The 20,381-nt window shown below is 40.8% G+C and overlaps 1 protein-coding gene across 2 annotated transcripts in view; it reads right to left on the bottom strand.

The window, feature by feature from the left end:
* tox2 (TOX high mobility group box family member 2) overlaps positions 1–20,381 on the bottom strand; it is a 140,445-nt gene that overhangs the window by 30,222 nt on the left and 89,842 nt on the right. For both annotated transcript variants that reach the window (XM_049587096.1, XM_049587014.1), the window contains exon 4: positions 10,225–10,512. In XM_049587096.1, the coding sequence (XP_049443053.1) occupies positions 10,225–10,512 (288 nt within the window). The remainder of the gene's footprint in view (positions 1–10,224; positions 10,513–20,381) is intronic.

The raw sequence follows: 20,381 nt of genomic DNA on the forward strand, positions 1-20,381 counted from the left end.
AAAACAGATCTCTTTAAAAGAAGCCAAACACTTTAAACAACCGGATTTAATGTCCCTACACATCCAAATGTTAAATACCAATCACTGATAAAAATAAACAAAAATAATAAAAATAATTCTGGTTAAAAAAAAAACAAAACAAAAATAAAACACAAATGAGACACTGGTTTTCTAATAGGGGTGGGGAAAAATCAATACAGCATAGCATCACAATATATCTGTGGCAATATTGTATCCATACCCCGATGCCAACTATCTGTTTCTTAATTATATGAATCATTAACATTGCTAATACAACTTTTGTTAGCCCAGTAGAATAATAAAATTCACTAGATACATTTTGCTGCAATAAAAATGAATTCAGATAAATAAACTGAAAACTTTATCTCGCTAGATAAAATGGATGTTGACGAGGTTTTCCTTTGGGGACATAATTTGCAGTTGAAAAAAAAGGTAATAAATCCAATATATCACAATATATGTTACCGCAATATTCAGCATATTGCAAAAAAGGTATTAAAAAAATTTAATATTGTATCGTGACTTAAGTATCGTGATAATATCGTATCGTGATTATAACATATGGTGGGGCCACTGATGATTCCCACTACTTTTTTCTACTATAAGTCTCTCAGTATAAGAAAAACATTTAAAAAGCCCAATATTGTATTGTGGCTTATGTATTGTGACAACATTATATCGTGATAATATTGTATCGTGATTATAACATATCGTGAGACCTCTGGTAATTACCACTTAAGTATTGTGATAATATTGTATCGTGATAATATCGCACCGTGGTAATATCGTATCACAATATTATTGTATCGTGGGGCCTCTGATGATTCCCACCACTTTTTTCTACTATAAGTCCCTCATAGTGAGAAAAACATTTAAAAAGCCCACTATTGTATCATGGCTTATGTACTGTGATAACATTATATCATGATAATATCTTATCGTGATAATATTGTATCACAATATTACTGTATCGTGGGGCCTCTGGTGATTCCCACCACTATTTTCTGCTGTTAGTGCTTCATTTTGAGAAAAAATATTTAAAAAAAACAATACAAACCACAATCCTGCAGTTTAAACAGTATCTTAAAACTCTAATTTAAAACAAGATTTTTGGATTATTATTACAAGAGAAAATTAAGACACAGCAAAGATAAACTTAAGCTTATTTGTGTCTTTGAGATTCTGGCTCGGCATTTCTTTCCACTGTGATATCAAATATAGACTGTGATAATTCATTTAATCATTCCTAGAAACATTTTCTCCCACTTGGCACCACTGCGAATGAATGCCACTCGTGAATGCTGCCTGTAGCTTGTGCCTCTTGGTGCTGGATTACAGTAACACAACACACTCCGAACTGTGTCACATGAATACACAAAGTGTTTTAATCACCCCGGCTCTGGCCACTCTTGTACACATTAGCAGACAGAGTGGCAGTGTTGTGTTGAACTGGTGGCTGGTGGCACAGCAGGGGAGACGTCCCTGAGTGAGATGACATGAGAAGGCTCTCCGCCACCGCCACCAGGGCAGAATATTCCTGGTGGTGAAAGCAGAATGAGCTGATGGATGGTTGAGATAGGGCACAGTGCAATATGGACACGATTTCATGGCATGATAAATCTCCGCAGGGGCCCGTGGCTAAGTGTAATATGAAATCCCTTATCTATGTATCTGCTTCATAACACCGGCTATCTGCTGCGGCTGAATCTGCCTTTGTTTCTTTAGCTTCTGTTCTCTGCTTGAATGCCGCTGTTGATCACATCTACAGTATGGAGGAGGCTGATGACAACAACATGTGTGCGATAACACATCTTTTACTCAGTTGTTTTTGAAATATGATGTGATGAATTATCTAAATTGAAAATTGTCAGTGTGGAGATCCTCTTCCATTACCTGGGATCACACTGATAAGCAGCGTTATTAGAAGAGACTTTGCATCCGTAGTGTCGGAGCTGGCCTGTGTTTGTACAAAACAAGTTTAAATTATACCTGCAATATAAATGAAATGCAATTTGCTTCACAGAACTGATCCTTTTAAAGTTCGGCGCGTATGTTATTTAACACCATCTCTTTAGAATTTCTGATTAAAAAGAAAGAAATTAAGTCGGCACCTTATCCTCTGATTAGCTTAATCCGATAGGTTAATTGACTTTATCAGGGTGGAGAAAACAGATGAGCTGCCGTTACAGCCTGCAATAAAAATCCCCCAAAATGATGAAATTGGAAAATAACCTATATTTCTTTTAAGATATTTCTTAATATACAACTACAGTTTCATATCACATTGCCAGAGAAATAAGGCACTTTCTCCCAGGAGATGAGAAAAGAATTGAATTTTTCCTTATCGGTCATCTATTTTTCCACAGAATGCTATTACTTGCTGCCTGCCGTTGCTAAGCAACAGGAAATATTAATAGGACCTTTTATTAGCTAGGCTTTACCAGTGGAGTACTAAAATGAGGAAGTGGAAAACATGAATGTGTTACATAAATCTCTGAACCTTTCAGGGTTTGCACAAGTCTCTGTTTGTCCAGTGATTTATGGCTGTGATGGTTCATTTATGGGAGAGGGAGGTGTGAAATGCCAAATGGAACATTAGCCTAAGGGACAATTTGAAAATAAATAATCACAAAAAAAAGTGGGGGAGAAAAAAAAAGGGGGGGCAAAGCAGTTTAAAGAACAACCCTGTTTTTTTTTTCCCCTGCAGATTTTCAAGAGGCCATCAAACAAGCAAGTGATATTTTTGTTCCGCTGGAGGCATTGATCATTCAAAATCATCTATGCTTGAATCAACATTGGAATAACTAATACAAGTCCCGTTCTATCAGTGGGCTTGTTGAACTGTGGTGAAAAGCGACAGACATTCCATCATTTTCCGCAGACGCTCTAATCCCTTTAAAAAATGACTGAAAATGAAGGTCTTTCAAAGGAGAAATAGGTTTTCTTCATCTGAATGTAAAGTGTAGAATAAGGCAAAGCCTCAAAGAGCAGCAAGTCTTTAAAGGCAAAAGGTAAGACAAATTTAAAGTGGGGGGAAAGTCTAAACACATTTAATTACAATATTTCCCAAAAGTCACTCGATAACAGTCGAGGAGTCGTACGCCACTATTCATTTTCTTTCCCAGACAGAGAATTAGAAGAGCAAGATTTTCTCTATGAATGCATCACCTTATCTCTAATCCACCTTTTTCTCTGTTCCATGTTTATACAAAAACCAGCAGGTGTACAGTATGCGATAATACGTTTGCTGAGACCCTCCATCAGAGAGAGAACACATTAAAACACACCTCTGCTCTCTTATCATTAATTCATCCCAGCTTGTCTGTGACAAGTTCAGTTGACATTGCAGCTCATATTTCATTCACGCGGGCTTGGAGAGCGAGCACCTGCCAGGAGCACTTAATGCCTCGCGAGTAAAAAATAAAGAAAAGAAAAGAAAACACGGGCGTCCACGCAACTTAACATGACAATCAGGGTGGGATTAACACTTGATAATTAACCTCGACAACTGAAGATAAAGAGCTGGTGGGGGAAATTCTTTCATTTAAATGTAGGTAACAAAAGAAATTAAGAGTATGAATTTGAATATGAATACAGCCAGCAGACAACCCTCATTACAAATGAACTGACCCTCATTCACGTCTTGTATTCTGCAAAATAACAAATGAGATAATACCTGGGAGTTTGATGGAGCTACGGCTGCATGTAGCTCTTTCTGCTAATACATAGCGCATAACATCCTCTGGCTGATTATACATTCATCATCTGTTACATATTCAAAACATCACACTCGAGCCAGTTTGATGATGGCTAATATTGCATGCATCATTGAGAAACATGAAAAAAAAACTTAATCAAAGATAATTTATTCCAGTCGCAGGCACAGGTCATATGAATTTGAGGAGCATTTTAAATGTACCATAATTGAATATGGAGCCCTTCTGTTCAAATAGATTGCAGATGTATTTGTCACAGCGCAGGTGTGAGACTTGTATATATCTATCCGGCCAATAATAAAATGCTTTAGGCAAGTTTTGGTGTAAATAAAGACACAACAACAACAACAAGGCCACTCCACTTGTGAGTCCAGAAATGATTCACCAGCAGCATAGATGTGTATCTTTCTGGGCTGTATTGATAAGATCAATGCAACCTGAGCATGGCTATTAAATGTCTAATGTGTTTTGGAACTTGTAGATGCTATGACAGTGGGGGCATTAACAGAGAGAGGCAGAGAGGGAAAGAGAGGCCCTGCCAAGTGCATCAGAGCATCAGAGAAAAGAGCTCTCTGAAAGATATCAGGTTTGGCCAGGAGGGGCTTCAGACCGCAACACAATAAGCATCAGCAAAAAATACCTCATGAATTGAAAATGGCCTCTTTACAAAATTAGGAGAGTACAGTCAATTATGTCTTTCAGGTTTTGAGGGTCAGCAGAGGAGAAAGAAAAAAACTAAAAGTCACCACCTGGTCGGAAGGAAAGTTAGCTTCCACTAAATCCTCTCATTCCTGTTAATGATTTAAAACCACCTTTAAAGGTTTGGACTGGCAATACTCATCGTTTTGTTGTGTCAACAAATCCCATGAACCAAATCCAACAATGTATTGATCCAGCTAACAAAGTGGGTCTGCAGCAAACAATTATTTCCATTAAATCTGCTGATTATTTTGACATTTAGTTGATTAATGGTTTGGTTTGTAAAATGTCAGAAAATTATGAAAATGCCACAATTACAAATTTTCCAAAAACCCATGTTGATATGTTTTAAGTGCTTGTTTTGTCCAACAACAACCCAGAACCCAAAGATAATCCATTTACTATTATAGTGGACTTAAAGGTATAATGTGTAACACCAGGCCACTGCGGCTGCCCCCTAATAGTCGACCAGAAAGGTCATTAGTTGGCAAGATTTCACTGGTCGCTTAGTTGCGAAAAAACAAACAAACATGAAACTCTATTAGGAGCTGCACCTTGTCAAAACAAATCAAAACTTGTCTGACTGGACCGCATGGGAATTTAATTTGAAAGGACAGACACAGGCTCCTGGCTGGTGTTTGCCTAAAAATAACAGATTTGGGATTTCAGACCTCACGTTATCTGGCTGTGGACATATTTTTGGCCTTTGACCAATGCCTGAATTGAGATGATTTAAAATCACAGGCTTGAATAAGTGGTAACGAGGTAAGTCTGCATGCTAGCTTAGCCTAGTTAGCTTAGCTTGGCTGTAAACTGGGGGAACTGCCCATTGGTCCGACCATATTAGACCCATTGTTCCGAAGTCCGTTCCGAAATCATCATGATGCCCTGTGGTTAAGGTCTGGTTAGGTTTAGGCACAAAAACCACTTGGTTAGGGTCAGGAAAAGATCATGGTGTGGGTTAAAATGAAAAAGAAAGTGACAAACACATAAGCTGTGAGCCTGCTCCGCCTCAAGCCTTTCCCAGCTGACCCAGAGCTGGTCGCGGCGCACCATCAAGGTAGAAATACGCCCGCCGGGAGCCGTTCAGCACCGCAGACCGTCGGACTAATGGGATGTCGGACCAATGGGCTGTCGGACCAATGACATGGACCCGTAAACCGGCCTGAAGTAGCTGAATGAACCACACCAGTATCGTGGATTTCGGACTTTGGATTGCCTGATTGTGGTATTGTCAACTACAGAAGAGGAGGTGCTCTATGTCAGGAGAGACCCCAGGTACCTCAAATTACCAAAAGTACTACCAGATTTGACTTCTTTGTCCTCTCATGTTGGACCGTAGGCTGACTGGACACTACAGTGACTCAAATGGTAATACAAGAGAGGACGGGCCAGGACTAGCTGCTAAGCATGCTAATTTCAGTAGATAGCATTTCTCTGCAACACAGTACATAGACATCTTTGACATAATGTCAAAACTGTTACGTCTTCACATTCTGTTGATGTTAATGTTTCTTTTGAATGTTTTAAATTAAAATTCTGGTCACATCTTACACATTGTACCTTTAAACAACAGATCATACGATATGTTTTCATAACTGACCTCTCGATTCAGATCTATTAACAAATATTGCCCATGAAGCCAAGAACGCCATTGTTTAACTATTAAAAGCGAATCAATGAGCCCCATTGTTGCACTGGCTAACTTCATAACTGGGAACATGGGCAGTGTCAAGCCCACACTCACGATCCTGCTGCAGCCTTAAATACTCATTAGGGGGGCTTTTTGTGTTTGATAGGGCAGTGCTAGCATGAAAGGGGGAGAGAGAGCGGATGACACGCAGCAAAGGGCCACAGGTCGGAACTGAATCTGCAGCTGCTGTGGCAAGGACGTAGCCTTTGTACATGGGGCACCCGCTCTCCCAGGTAAGCTACTTGGCACCCCAGGGTTGACATTTTATGTGGGCCGATATGAAAGTTAATGTCGCCCTGGTGGGAATAATCACAGAAAGTAAGCTCTGTGTCAAACAAATGTTTATGATACTTACGCGTTTTGTTTAGCGGGATAATCTTCAAAAATGACCACCACATTACAAAACTACAATACCCTGTGCTGGCAGTGCCGGCCGCCAGAATCGGGCCAACTGATTTGGCCTTATCTTGGGTATCATTTATGCCATGTCGGGCAACCATATGTAGCCCTTCTAAGTTTAGGGCCAGGTCATTTTGGCTACTTGGGTACAGTTGCAAGACTTGACGTTGGCTCTAAAGCCGTGATCGGCATGATGTGTGCATGTGTTATGGGAACTATAAAGATAGCAGGGCTGGAGAACATCTAGGCACTCATTCACTCACTGACTGACTGTTCATGCGGTTGTATGTATGTGACTCCATTCGTGAATGCTTATTAAAGCTCAAGAAAGACAGCCGACATGTGAAGACTTTTTTTTTTAAACTGTTCATTAAATAGTTGTTTTACCACTACAACATTCTGTAGTCTCATCTAGCCCCTATTTAGCAACCACTTTTTTTAAGACACATAAAAGCTTCAAAATTCCCGAGTGGATATTTTTTTGACGTATTTTATGCCATAGAACAAAATGTGTAAGTCTCTTGAGCTCGTGTTAACCACAGACCTTAAAACCCATTCAAAAAGCCCACTGACCTCCAGATGAAGGATCTGGGCTAAAATGCTAACACATCTCTGGGTTTAAGGACTCATTCCTGCGGCACTACATTCATCAGCCTTGTTCTTTAATATTCTATAGTCTCTATTCTTCATGTGAAAATCTTGATAGCTGTCAATGCTCCGGTGAATCCACACCCACAATCCCGTTGTATCCACCCAAAGATTTAAATCTAAACGGCGTTTAGTCTCACAGTTCACCCGCTAACAAAACACACACTATCTATTGTGTCTAACAGCTCCCTGACTCTGATCAACTGCCGCTGTAATACTGCTCTACTCTAAATCCTTTTTGTTATATAATCGCCCTATTTATTTTATGTTTATATTGTTGCACCTGCAATGGAGTACTTTCAAATGTCCTCATACTTGAATCACGTAGGCCCGCATTTAGAAACCAGTAGCTCTCAGCCTTTTGTTGCGAGAGAATAACCTTATTTCACTCAACTGAATTATCTCTAAAATATCTAATAATGAAATCCAGGAGGTACAGAAAACTGGAGGTATATGCTCATTTTGAATAAGAGTTACCCCTTTCCTCTTTGCAATTTCTTCTTGCTTTCGTCCCCACAATACCCCCCCCCACCCCCGCCCACCCTCTCTCTCCATCCTCACCCCTCCTCTCTTCATCCAACTCTATTGCACTCTTTTCATTGCCCAGCTCACGTATTGAATCTGCCTGATGAAAACAGATCTCACTGCAGCACCACAATAGAATGGCTGATGCAGGAAAGATGAACCCTAATGGATTTTTTTTTCAATGTGCTCAAGATTGAATATAAGGCCTGACCTCCAGATGTAGTGGATCCATTTCAACAGCAGAGATATTGTTTATAGTGAGGACACAGAAACACATAGACACACACAAACAGTACACCGTCAACAGCAGCAAAATCCCCTTCCATCTAATACTGTATTTTTTTTAGCACACAAAACTGTCTAAAATCAGAATTAACCCTTGTTATTTATCTATCCATGTCAAGTGAGGTATTCATTATGATAGAATCTCATGTTTGAACTGCAGAGTTTGCTTAATTACTCTGCTCAACAGACTGTGTCAAGGTGAGGCACCAATTTAATAGACACTCCGTTCTCAGCACAAATGAACCTCTGCTACGGTTTGGTAGTTTCGCCAGGCAGCCTATTTGACTTAGAAATTTTTCTGAGTTCGCTTTATATGCTGGTTTTTGCAGTGAAGTTGAAGCAGAGCTCTGAAAAGGTCTCCTATATGTTCCACAGAGCTTCCCTCAGAGCCAGTTAGAAATATCAAGTTCTGGGAGCTGAGAACATTTCTGTAAAAGATCACTGATCATCTGGTTTTGCTTTTTATTTCTCGATCTATTTGTGTCTTAATGACCCTGACGATAAAATTAATATCACATCAAAACATGTGTCGCACCTATCTTTGTGAGCGCATGTGTTTTGATTACTCGTGTCATGTCAAACATTTCAAATCTCATGCATTTTTATCGCACAACCCGGAACACTCAATCTATTAAAACCACCGAGTGTGGCCCTCTGTAGCAGTAACAAATATCCTGACTGCCGAGCGAGAGACTGGCCAATCAACCACTGTCTCCGCGGTAAAGGTCACGACCAAAATGTGAAACGAATATGAAGATAAATGACACATGAATCCAATACCTGGAGGGAATATTCCAGCATTATATATAATATATAGCATATTTATATTTCAGATCTTTATCAAGCTGTATTTACGCTCACTGTTCTTTATCTTCATCTCTTTTGTTTATGATTAGCACTATACCACACCGACCTTGGTTTATGCACCTGTATGTGTTTAATACGTTTTGTTTTTTTCATTACGTGCAGCTAATTTATCATTTCTGAAGATGCATCAGAGAGAAAAAGAACAATGTAAAACATGTGCATTGTATTATGGAGCACATATAACTTATAAAAGGCACAGCTGTCGGGTGTAGCTATTTGCGTCTTGCTCTGATTTCTGACTAAATATCAAATAAGTTATGAAGGCATGACATTCTGACCTTCAAACCCTTTGCATATGTTGGGATTGTTGAGCATATGCGCAAGTTATTTTCACTGAAAGCTCGATGCTGCAGTCAATAAAAATCACTCACATGCAAGCATTTTTTTTAAAGGGAAGCATTGAATCAAATGCCAGTGTTATTCACTGCACCTCTGCTACAATATTTACATTTTGGTCACTGAATAGGATCCAAAAAAAGCCAATCTTTAACTCATTTACTCATTTCTTACCATGTGTGGAGTGCACGAGAGGCTGCTAAACCTTTGATTAGTGCAACCTATACATTATGCTTCAGGCATGAGCTTTTACATGCTGCATATACATCATCTGTTGTGATAGAAACCTGCTCCATTTCCTGCAGTTCTCATGAATGCAATTACAGTTTGGAGATGCTAATTTGTGGAGGAGCAGTTCTCTGTGGAGCTGAGGGAGTAATCAGTGCGTATTCATGTTTGAAGGCTTGACAGATTGACCGATGCATGCTGTCGAGGCAGATATGATGCTGATGGATTTACCCACAATCCTTTTCTCCATGCATCAGAGCTGACATGGCAACCGCCGAACAATCGCTCAGTTCCCCCACTTAGCCCCCTTCTTCGTGGCTTGGAAATTACATTTACCTTGTAGGGTTGTAATCTGTTTCACATTAGAGAGCTCCTTTTCAAAATGGCTGTTTTGGATGTTTTGCAATATCCAATAAGCTTTGGAAATCATTTTAAAAAAGTCAAATTTGTCCAATTTCTTATGTGCTCCCCCCCTAAATTGCAACGTTGCATGTGCCTCAGTGTATGGTGTCTGTTGAGTGTTCGTGTGCATACGTATTTTAGGGTAATAGTTTGCTCTCATGTCCTCCTGGATGTCTCAACTACAGCAAAAATACTTCTTCAAAGACCTATCATTTTGAGCCAGCACGGTTAAAATCACACCTCAAACTAAAAGGGTTTCAGTCAAACCCTTTTCCCTCTCAGGCATTAACCACCTTCTACTTTTATTAAACTGTCCAAAACTTTTATGGCTATTACTGAAAATATCCTCGGACTCCTTAAACGTCAGCTCTCTGGTGTTTGGATGAGTTGTTCAGTGCTACTCACCGAGGGCATTTGGCTGGAGACGAGGTGGCTGTCCTGCGCCAGCATGTTAGACATCATGAGTGTGGGCAGCTCTGGGTAGGAATACGGGTTGATGAGCCCGTTGTGTGGCAGCGAGTGGCAGAGGTAGCCTGTAGAGTCATGCTCCATCAGGTGAAGAAGAGGAGGCTCGGGGTGGTTAGGTGGAGTGATGGGGGGGATCTCGTAGTCCTCGTCCCCGGCTCCGTTTCCACTGCCCGATCCGCCACCGCCGCCTCCTCCCCCGCCGCCGCCGGTCTGACCTGTGTAGTTCTGAGGATGAGACACAAAGAGAGGAGGAGTGTGACAACTCAGGTTTGAGGAAGTAGCGGATATCAGTGGATCAAACTTGAGCTGAGTCATGACTGATTTCGACATGACACTGCCTCCATATGTTCTGCAGATGTAGACGTTTGGTTACACTGAGTTATTTCAGGTGCCAAGAGTTCCCAAAGTTGTGTTCATTTCCTGCACAGGCCATGTTAGGAAACTGGAGTGCTTCCAAGGCTTGAATGTGTAAAAAACTCTCCCATCTGAATCAAAAGATGAGCAACCGCTTCACAAAATAAAGTTCTTTGATAACAAGTCAAAGATACAAGCGTGTGTACATAAAACATAAGGTCAACTACAGCTCTCAAGGTGCACTTCGTTCAATCCAAACTAAAAACCATATTCAGCAGCTTAAATCAATTTACTTTTAGATCCTTAGTCAATCTGGGATGAATGCAGAAACTACTGTATGGTGAACAGTGCTCCAAAATGCAACAACAAAGCACTGTGAACTTGCTACAGCTCAAATTCACGCCTGTAATTAGCTTCTTCTTCACAGCAGTGGAAGCTGAGGGTGAACGAGCTGCACCGATTAGCTGATTAATGGATTAGCTGATCGACAGAAAATTAATTGGCGACTATTTTGATCACCAGATAATTATTTCAGTTTTATTTTTTAAAGCAAAAAGTCAAACGTGCTGGTTTTGTGCTTTTTAAAATGTTAAATGTTAAAAGCACAATGACTCACAGGAGTATTATGACATGCACTTAAAAGCATTATTAAATAGACTTATTTCCAAAGTGGTGCTCAGTGGAGACAACAAAGCCATACATAAGAACATGCACGTAATTGCAAACAAACAAATTACATCATAGACCTACTCAACCCCCCTGCAACTCCACGGCCGTGGTTCAAGACAGTCTCTTTTGTCAAACAGAATAATAAACCAAATAGCTTTGGCTTTGGACTGTTGGTCAGATAAAACACGTGTATTTTATAGTATCGTCACATGATCAGATACACACTTGACGTTGCACAGCATCAGTATACATATTACCAAGCACTGTTGCAAATCTGTATATGACAAAAATTCCAAATAAAATAAGAAATTATTCGTTAAATTGATTTTTAAAACAGTTTTTCTTTATATCTTATATGGTCATATAATTTTGTTATAGATTGCCACTGACGATTTTAACATGTGTTCTTCTTTGAACACAGGCGTATTTCTGAGGGAGCAAGTTGCCTGTTCTCTGCTCTGGAGAGAGTGGGCCCTCCAGCCATTCTCTGAATGGGCCCCCCACCCTCCATGGGCCCCAGTGAAGCTGCACTGCCTGCACTGTCTATATTTACACCCCTGATCCAGACAAACCTACAGTTAAATCAGCAACAAGCACCTTCTGTGCTGAAGAACATGGAGGACAGTGTTTCACACTGTTCTAGATCAGTGCAAAGTCGCAGTATCCATATTAGCCGTACATGTGGCCGTTGCTAGTTGCTAACCATTAAGCTAACTGTCAATTATAAAATGGATCTAAGAAGGGAAATGTTCTCCATCTGCCCCATGTGCATTTTTGTGTATCTAGACACCTTCCAGTTAACGAGTATTGCTTCGATTACACTGCAGGTAACCATAGTAACTCTACTTCTACTTTGTGCTACATTGCCAGTTACACTTTATTGTAGAAACTTACTATACATTAAACTGACAGCAAAAAACAAAAGCTGTTACAGCCATGTGATCACTGTTAATAACACTTTGTGGTGTTCCAGTATGGAAAGTTTTGTGTAGAGCTGCATCAATTAGTCGATTAATCAATCAGTTGATGGAAAGGAAATTAATCACCAACTAATCTGACAGTCAATTAATCTTCTCAGTTAGTTTTCAAACCAAACTGTCAAACATTTTCTGGTTACAAGTATTTTAAATGTGAGCATTTGTTGGTTTCCTTTGTCATTTACGATGGTAAATGAAGTGTCTTCAGGTTGATTGGACATAAGAAGCTTTTTGAAGATGTCATCTTTTGCTCTGGGAGATTGTGATGAGCATTTTTCACAATTATTTGACATTTTATAGACTAAAAGATTAGGAGTAATTGTGAAAATTATTGGTAGATTAATCAATATGAAAATAATTGTCAGTTGTAGACCTAGCTTTGTGTTGTGGTGTTGTATCAGGACACCTTGTCGGATATTATCACCTACAGAGGGTCAGACAAGGAGGAATGATGATAAATTGATTACTGGTGCCCTGTGATTCTCAATTTCTTGTTGAGGACTTCAGGATAAACATTAATTTTGCAGACTACCCCTTACTGACAGCTGTACTGACTACCATTTGTTTGATCAGTGATTTTGTGGTTGAACCTGTATAATACAGAATTTAGTTATTCTTAGATCCACTGACCTCTGACTGGTCACTACATCCACTGCTGTGGACAAGAGCTGATTCATTATAACAGATCTGTGTAAAGAAACCTTTACAATATTTAAGGCTGCTGCCAATACAACTTTAGGAATCATGAATATGTTAACATCTTGTTCAGCAACCAATTCAGCTTCCTGCCATTCCTACAAATAGATGTGTAAACTGTTTAATTTCTGATCCGTCATTCTGTTGGAATAGGTGTAATTTTGTTTCCAATGTTGAACGTCTCATTTTGGAACAAAACCCCGATGCTGAGCGATCAGTAATAAAGAAGACCAACAGCCTCTGTATTTGTGTGCTGTCGCGCTAACACAGTAAGTCCAATCAGATCAGAGTTCTGCACAGAGCAAGAAGAAAAGAAAAATAGCAGGGAAATTCAACGGGGGAATGAAAAGCAATTTTGTCTGAGACGATCCAACTTGACTCCCATTGTAATGACTGAGTCAAATTAATCATCACAAATAATATTCTGGTGTCAGCCATTCAAGGGTTTTTTAATAGAATTTTTATGATTCATGTCTGGCAGTATACATCAAACAGTCAGTTCTGCAACATTTCTGAAATAAATTCAATATCATCTTTGTGTAGGCTGTCATCCTCGGCAGCAGAGTGGTCATTTATCTCTCAAACAGATACTTTTAGAAAATAAGGGGCATGGGGAGATGGAAGAAAGGAGAGAGGATACAGGGCACATTTTTTTTCTTGTTTCTCTCAACCCTGTTTTACTACAAAGGTGAGTGACGCGGCCCATTCTGTAATGTTGGAGCCATAAAAATTACAGGTTTGTTAGAGATATACGCCTGAAAAGCCTTCCAAATGATAAATTAGCATTTTCAGCTGCTCATTTTACTGCAAACAAACCTCAATCAGCATCAGAAAATATTAAGTATATGGATTTTGTTTTCATCTAATGTCGCTGTTTGTTAATTCTGAAGTGATAGCAGCTTTAAATCCTCATGTTTCTGTTTCTTTTATTGTGATTTGGCGGTGGGGCGAGCCTTTTGTTTCCACACAGATCACAGATTGCGCCTTTAAGTACACAGTAACCGACAATCTTCTCTTTACAACAATAGCTTTCAGCAGGATTAAAATGAATCTAATGTCTTTTAAATGAACACCAATCTACGGCGGTAAGCACAAAGCCAAATGAGAGGAATTTCATTAAGTCACAATACCTAAAACACCCATCTTTAATTTGACCACAAAAAAGGACGTTAGCGGTGTTTTATTGTGAGGCAAGAATGTAGACACAGACTCAGCGTTAAAAGCGCACTTTCATCTTCCTACATGTTACGACGAAATGAAAAAGAAGGAGAGAGAGGAAGACGTGTGATTGCCTCAATTTGATTTACTTTGTCCTTACATAGCCTGCAAGCTAGTTGATATTAATTTTCTGGACTGTCCTTTGAAGACAGATGTCTTTGTAAACCTTTGGGGATAGTGTTATTGTTTGGTCTAATGGACAAGAAAACGAACATTTCCTGAGATTCAATTTCCCTCATAATTGTTGGAAGGAAACTAAATTGTCTGCTGTAAACATTGGAGCCATTGTGTAAAGTGAGTCCCCGTGCGCCTGTCCCTCGCCGTCATCTTCCACTACGACTCGCGGGTGACCACTGTGTAATCCGCCACGCTTAGTCATCATCTCGCATGTTCATCAACCCTTTTGTTTTCTCTGGGTATAAATATATATCCACGCTACAGAAGCATTCCCCCGGTCCCATCCGTTGCTCTTGATTGTGCGGAGGGACGCAGACTGAGTATGTGTCATGTGTTAGATTGCTGTGAGGGCTCATCCAGTGCCCTTGATGATAAAATGTAAATACCAAGGACGTTCCCAGTTGGATTGTGGCAGGATAAATTATTCATATGCCTCTATTCAGAATGAGCTTGCATGTACAGAACCACATGTACACTCTGGCTAATGTATACTCTTTTCTCCTTTAAAAGTAAAATCCAAACAAAGGCAACGTATCTGATGGATCGCACAGACCAGCGTGTGTCCTAGTATGGAATTGGCTTTTCAAACAAAAGCCCCTTCTTTTTTTTTTTTTTTTCTCCCTATGAGGTACTCGTCATGGGTTTACTTTCAATACTCCTAGCCACATTCCCTACCCAAAAGCTGCATTACACAGATTCTATTTTCTCACTGAAACATCCTTTATTTTCCTCCTCTGATCAATACCGCACACTATAGGGAGCGTTATTTCCAATACACAGTATGCTCTGTCTGCACAGCGAGCGAAACACAATCTGTAACATTTTAATTAAGAGACAGATCTCTCGACTGTAAGTGTTACATACCAGCACACCTTTCATTTGAAAGAAACAGATGAATAGACAGTTGGTCTGGGACTGAGAGAGAAAATAACATTGATTGGGGAGCTTTCCAGCTTGTCTTTTATTTGGCACAGATCTCTCCCTCCCTCTGTAACACTGCCGGAGTACTCAAGGCCTTCTGGAGATGATATTGACTGTGGCTAATGGCTCATTATCTGTACATTCTTCTTCTTATTAGATTATTGTTGTAATGCCTGTAGAAATCTGGATTTGGGACATAACCCAATTAATATTAAATTGTGTATTAATTCTGTAAAATGATTCACTGTCAAATACAATTCACATGCACAATAAGAGAGCGGCGTGCCTCTTTGTGTTTACAACACGACATGATCTTGGCATAATGTTGTATATGCAACTATTGTGATGATTGATTCATTGTTTGAGCCATTTTTACAACAGAAACACCAACACAGTCTCTGCCTCCAGCTTCTTTATAATGTGAGGGTTTTCTGCTTTTCTGTGTTTTATATGATCGTAAACTGAATATTTTTTGGACTGTTAGTCAGACAGAACAAGACATTTTGACCCTGGGCTCTGGGTAATGAGCATATTTTTCACTATTTTCCACAGACGAAATGGTTAATCAGTTAATCAAGAAAATAATCAGCAGACAAATCTATAACGAGAACAACCAGGAGCTGGAGTTCTAGTCATATTTGCCAGTTTCTTACTACATGACCTAAAAATGAACATCATTGTACAAACATTACACTGGTAACATTTCCCGTTAAAGGGACAGTTCACCCTAAAATCAAAAATACATTATTTTATCTCTTACCTGTCGCGCTATTTATCAATCCAGTTATTTTTGGTGTGAGTCACTGAGTGTTGGAGATATCAGCCGCAGAGATGTCTGCCTTCTCTCCAGCATAATAGAACTAGATGGCACTCGGCTTGTGGTGCTCAAAGCACAGAAAAAATACATTTGAAAAATTCAACAGCAATGTCACGTTCCAGAAATCATGACCTGGTTACTCAAGATAATCCACAAACCTTGTTGTGAGCAGTTTCATGCAAGACCTATCTACCAAGCTACACCTGCCAGCCGTATCACTGCGCAGAAGGAAGTGTGCATCTACTCAGCGGCGAGAGGCTCATGCTCATAGCAGCGCGAGATGTAAACATTAATGGTGTCCTCCTTGGCTGAGTTGTAACGTTAGCTCAGTGGTGCTACTGTAGGTGAGCTAGCAGTAGATCATAGAAATGGAATAACAGTAGAATGGACATTCCTATTCAAATCAACGCAGCAGCAGACATTTTGGGTGTACTGTTGCCATTGCAACCGTTGTAGAGAGCGAACATCCGTATACAACGACTTGCGGCAAGTTGCGAACTCACCGAGGTGAGGTTTTTCAGTAATGACCAAATGCGCGGTGAAGTAGCACTGTTTTCAAATAAGCACAGAGTTGTTAGTCCTCTGTTTCTTTTACTGACATTAACTGCACCTTTGTTAAAACATGATGTACCCTAGCTGCCTCAGAAGGAGTTAGAGCTGCTGCCCAGTTGAAAGCTGACAGGCATAGAGACCACAGGGATAAACAGCTTGAAGATGGCTGGATGGGCCAACAACTCACATGTGACCTTCAGAGAAAAGAGTGCTCAGAAGTCAGAACAACCGTGATCCTTAACGGTCCTTAAAGACTCTGAATCTGAGAGCTCACGCGACCTCAGCGACTCTGTAAGGGTTCACACCCACACAGAGTTTAAAGCTCGCGACTCCCCCACCTGTCCATTAGAACTGAGGAAGCTTCTTGGAGGTGAAACGTCTTCAAGAAACTCAAACGAGTCCAGTTGCCTACGACAGTGCACTTAGATCAGCATATTTTCACATTTAAGTCATGAATTAATGGTTTATTTCAACCAGTCCAGAGTCTGTGATTGTTTGAACAGTGGACCAATTAACTAGATGACCAATAAGACTAACTACGACGGTTTTGGTGTGAATGAAGTGTGTTTTACAATGGGTTAACAAGGCAATTAAGCTTAAGTCAGTGTTAGCTTTTCCTTGCTTTGGCTTCCAGACTGTGGTCAGACGGCACGGGGGAGCGAGAGCCTACTGTACATTCACTCTTGATATCTTCACCAATAAACTTGAACTCTGCTATGCTCCAATGCTTTATCTCCTGCTTGTTCTACCACACACGCCTTATGCACGCACACACGCACATGCACACATAATGGCTGTGCACTGAGCTATTCTCCCAATGAGTTACGCTACTCTTAATACACTAGTCTTAGTGTGGGGAGGAAGAATAAGTTGGATTGGTGCACGGTTGTATTTCTCTGTTTAATAAGGGGAGAAGGTTTCACTATCAAAACTAACAACAACCGCCATTTTCTTTTCTAGTAGTCAAATGACAACAGTGTAATGTCCCTTCTACTCTTTCTCAATTTGTGCAGAGGATGCACACTTCCTTCTGCATGGTGACATGGTTGGCAGGTTTAGTGAATAGTAAATAGTTCCTAAATGAAGCTGAAACTGTGAAAAAATATGTATTTTTGATTTGGGGGTGGACTCCTTTAAAAATAATCACACAACAAGAGCACAGGTGAATAAGTATGCCCAGGCTGGTTGCATGTGCGGCACACAGACACAGAGTTTAGAGTCCTCTGAAGTCAGCGTTTGTTTTGTGGAAAGAGGGCGGGACCGACAGCTCAGAGACAGACGATGACAGATCTGCCTTACCACTAATGTGCACTTATCTGCCTATTGGAGAGCTTTGTCACAGTGGTGATTTATGCTTAAAATCCCCCCACACACTACCACTTCCATCACCACCGACACTCTTCGTTCCAACACCTTCCCGTATCCGCCGTGCAGCACTCTTGCGCGCGCGGAGACAAAGTCGGGCCCCGTTATCTCTCCTTTCCACGCAGTCCGGTTTGCAAGGGAAACGGTGGATTTATCTTTGGGAAGAATTTGAGAGCATCATCTATTTTCATTCGCTCTGCCATCGCTCTCCCGGAGGAAGATTATACTGTATATTTATGAATGATCCTGTTTACGAGTGTACACAGAGCTCTTGTTTTAGTGTAACACAACAGAGGCAAATAGCTGTTGTCAGACTACAAAGATCACTTACTTTGAGATGCTTAATCTGAACGGCATGAACTGATCTGCTATTTCTGTTATTTGTTCTTGATACTCCTCCTCCTCCTCCTCCTTTCCCCTTTCCTCTTCCCCTCTCTTTATCCCTCCATCTCTCTCCGTCAACTCAGGCTTAATTAAAGCCATAGCTGTTCTTCTGCTACAATATCATGTCAGGGGGGTATCAACACACCACAAAGCCGTCTCTAGCTGAGCCCAAAGACAGGGAGGGAGGGGAGAGGGCCGCAGATCCAGTTACAGCCACCCTACACCTCCACTCTCCTCTTCCTCTCTTCTCGGCTGGCCCAACCCCAGCCTGGCCTGTCCCTGACAGAGCCCAAACAGTTCTGGTCCCTGCTTCCCCGGACCCTTGATCAGCCCCCCACCACCCCTCCCGCCCATCCACCCTGTCATCTCATCTCTCTCTAAAACAGCCAGGCTGCATTATTTATCTGTCACTATGTTACTGTTTGGAAATCATGAAAGGAGCTGTGGGGATGGGGATGCTAAACCACCGTGGTTTCTGTTCGGTGAATGAATGGGATGGGAGGGTGGGAAGAGGGGAAGGTGGGTGAAAGCGAGACAGATATTGGGAGGCAGCGAGGCAGTGAGACAGGGAAAAAATAAAGTCAAAGTCACGCTCTTTCTAGGAAATAAAATCCAGCCGCTATCTCGTCAGCCCTGGCCACAGCTAAGTGAGAAGAGACGATGCTGCTCTGTGACAAAAATGCTCCTTATTTATCATTATGGGAGAGAAAATATTGAGGGAATGCTGAGAATAATTACAGCGAACACCAACTGTCCAAAGTCCAAAGATGCAGATGGCCCCATTCACCCCAGATAATGAGTTGATTACTAACTAACCTAAACTAAAAGCAGCCTTTCTAATTGCTTATATTTCCCCACTTTTCTTTTATGTTTCCTTCCCCTTCTTCTCCCTCGTGTATCCTGTTCCCAGTGCTCGTCTCACTTGTCAGTCAAGGTCAGGAGGTCATCCTCATCTGATCGCGTGTCAGAGCAGATTAGAATCAGAGCTTTTGTGCCATGTCATATTTCATTATGCATTTGACTCATCTGGCGGGTCAAGGGGTCAGTGTGATTTGATTGGATGACAGAAATGATATAATTTGTGTTTAACCCTAGGCTGTATGAGGCTCTGAGTGGCGTACTAATGCATTTTGCAAAGACGGGGCAGGCCCTCTCCACGAGTGACTAATTTGAAGTGGCACACCGCAGAGTTGAAGGAGAGCCAGAGCTATTGCACAACATGCTGAGGTTATGAGGGAGGCTTTATCAAATAATAAACACAACCTCCCTTGTACCTCTGTTTCTGCCTGTCTCTCGCACGCTTCCTTTCTACTCTGCAAACTGATGCGAGTGCCCAGACATTAGCTGCCTCCTGCGCCTAATGTGTTGCTTTTCCCTTTCCTTTCTTCTTTCTTTATCAATTTGATTCAGTGGAAATGTGTCACTGACCCTCGTCTCTCTTGTTTTTCTCCGTCTGTCTCTTCCTCGCTGTCTAATAACACTTGATTTTGGCAAGAGAGGAGACTAATGGAGAAGTGCTGTCAGCAACAACAACCACATCATTATTGCTGAACATTCAACTGGAACACAAAAAAACATTTAAATAGCTCCCAAATGACTATAGAATAAGACAGAATAGAAATGTACCAGTGGCCAAAAATCAACCAAGTTATTATTCGGAAGAGGAATGACAACAGGTTTTATTGTTTGATGACTAAACATGTATTTATTAGGGAAACACAACATATATCAGGGCCGATAAGTTGTGAAACTTGTTGAGAATATTAAAGGTCCATGGCGGGAGGTTGGGGACAGTAGTTACACTTTTCACTCAGGTAGTTATTTGGGTTTATTGGTTGCTGCCACCCTTGTATTTGCTTGGATGAAGCTCGTTTTTAGACAAGTTTGTTAGGTTTCTGGCTTGTGTTTGTTTTAAGACGCAGAGCTTAGTTAGGCCTGGTTTTGCTATATTGATTTCATGTGTT

Source organism: Epinephelus fuscoguttatus, linkage group LG1 (genome assembly GCF_011397635.1).
Source record: "Epinephelus fuscoguttatus linkage group LG1, E.fuscoguttatus.final_Chr_v1".
Lineage (NCBI taxonomy): Eukaryota > Metazoa > Chordata > Actinopteri > Perciformes > Serranidae > Epinephelus > Epinephelus fuscoguttatus.